This window comes from Seriola lalandi, unplaced genomic scaffold (assembly GCF_002814215.2).
Source record: "Seriola lalandi dorsalis isolate HSWRI2012SDOR001 ecotype SW California unplaced genomic scaffold, Sedor1 jcf7180002054924, whole genome shotgun sequence".
Taxonomy (NCBI): Eukaryota; Metazoa; Chordata; class Actinopteri; order Carangiformes; family Carangidae; genus Seriola; species Seriola lalandi.
The window spans coordinates 126,334-127,349 of NW_019525476.1; the positions used below are offsets into that span (position 1 = coordinate 126,334).

General features: G+C 43.2%; 1 protein-coding gene across 1 annotated transcript in view; it reads left to right on the top strand.

The window, feature by feature from the left end:
* The first annotated feature begins 450 nt into the window (after positions 1-450).
* Positions 451-1,016, top strand: part of LOC147817652 (extracellular calcium-sensing receptor-like) — an 811-nt gene continuing 245 nt past the window's right edge. The window contains exons 1-2 of the mRNA XM_087169954.1: positions 451-544; positions 623-1,011. Of these exons, the coding sequence (XP_087026080.1) occupies positions 466-544; positions 623-1,011 (468 nt within the window). The 5' untranslated portion in view covers positions 451-465. The remainder of the gene's footprint in view (positions 545-622; positions 1,012-1,016) is intronic.

The following is a 1,016-nucleotide window of genomic DNA, read 5'->3' on the forward strand; positions in this document are numbered from 1 at the left end:
TGTGTTTACTATCAAAGGAACTTCAGAGGAGTAATTCTAACACTTCTTCAGCCAGGAAGGACTGCAGATAGGTGAGGATGTCCAGGCAGAGTACAACAAGATGCAGGAAAGGTTTTCAGCAAAGGAAAGACAGGCAGCAAAAAATCTTGAGACAGGGAAGCCCCTTAATTCAAGAGTTTTGCTACTACTACTATCATGTAAAGGTATGTTTTAGTCTGGTCCATTTTTCTCATTGGTGTAGTAAACAGAAGAATAAAACATTGAGATGGTGGTTTGTGGGGTATAGTTCTTTATTATCTTTGGCTCTGCTTGCCAATCTGTTAAAGTCACTGCACACCACTGCTTTTGACCCATGGATAACTCATTCTAGCTGTGTTTAGTAAAGTAGAATAATAGAGATATTTATGTTTCTCCCTACAGCCCCCCCGGTCAGTGTGCAGTGAGAGCTGTCCTCCTGGTACCCGCATGGCCAGAAAGAAGGGGGAACCTGAGTGTTGTTTTGACTGTATCCCTTGTTCTGAGGGAAAGATCAGCAATAAGACTGGTGAGTGTTCAATTTTAAACACAACAGTTTGGAAACAAAGTATGAACATGTATCTCAACTCATTTTCTATTTTCATAGACTCCATGGAGTGCACAAGTTGTCCAGAGGATTTCTGGTCCAGCCCCCAGCGTGACCATTGTCTTCCTAAGAAAATAGACTTCCTCTCTTATCATGAGCCTCTGGGTATCTGCTTGACCGCCACCTCATTGCTGGGCACATTTATCTGTGCTTTTGTCCTTGGGATCTTTATCTATCATCACAGAACACCTATAGTACGTGCCAACAATTCAGAACTTAGTTTCCAGCTATTGTTGTCACTTAAACTATGTTTCCTGTGTTCACTGCTGTTTATCGGCCATCCCAGACTGTGGACATGTCAGCTGAGACATGCAGCATTCGGGATCAGCTTTGTGCTTTGTGTCTCATGCATCCTGGTGAAAACCATGGTGGTTCTGGCTGTGTTCAAGGCCTC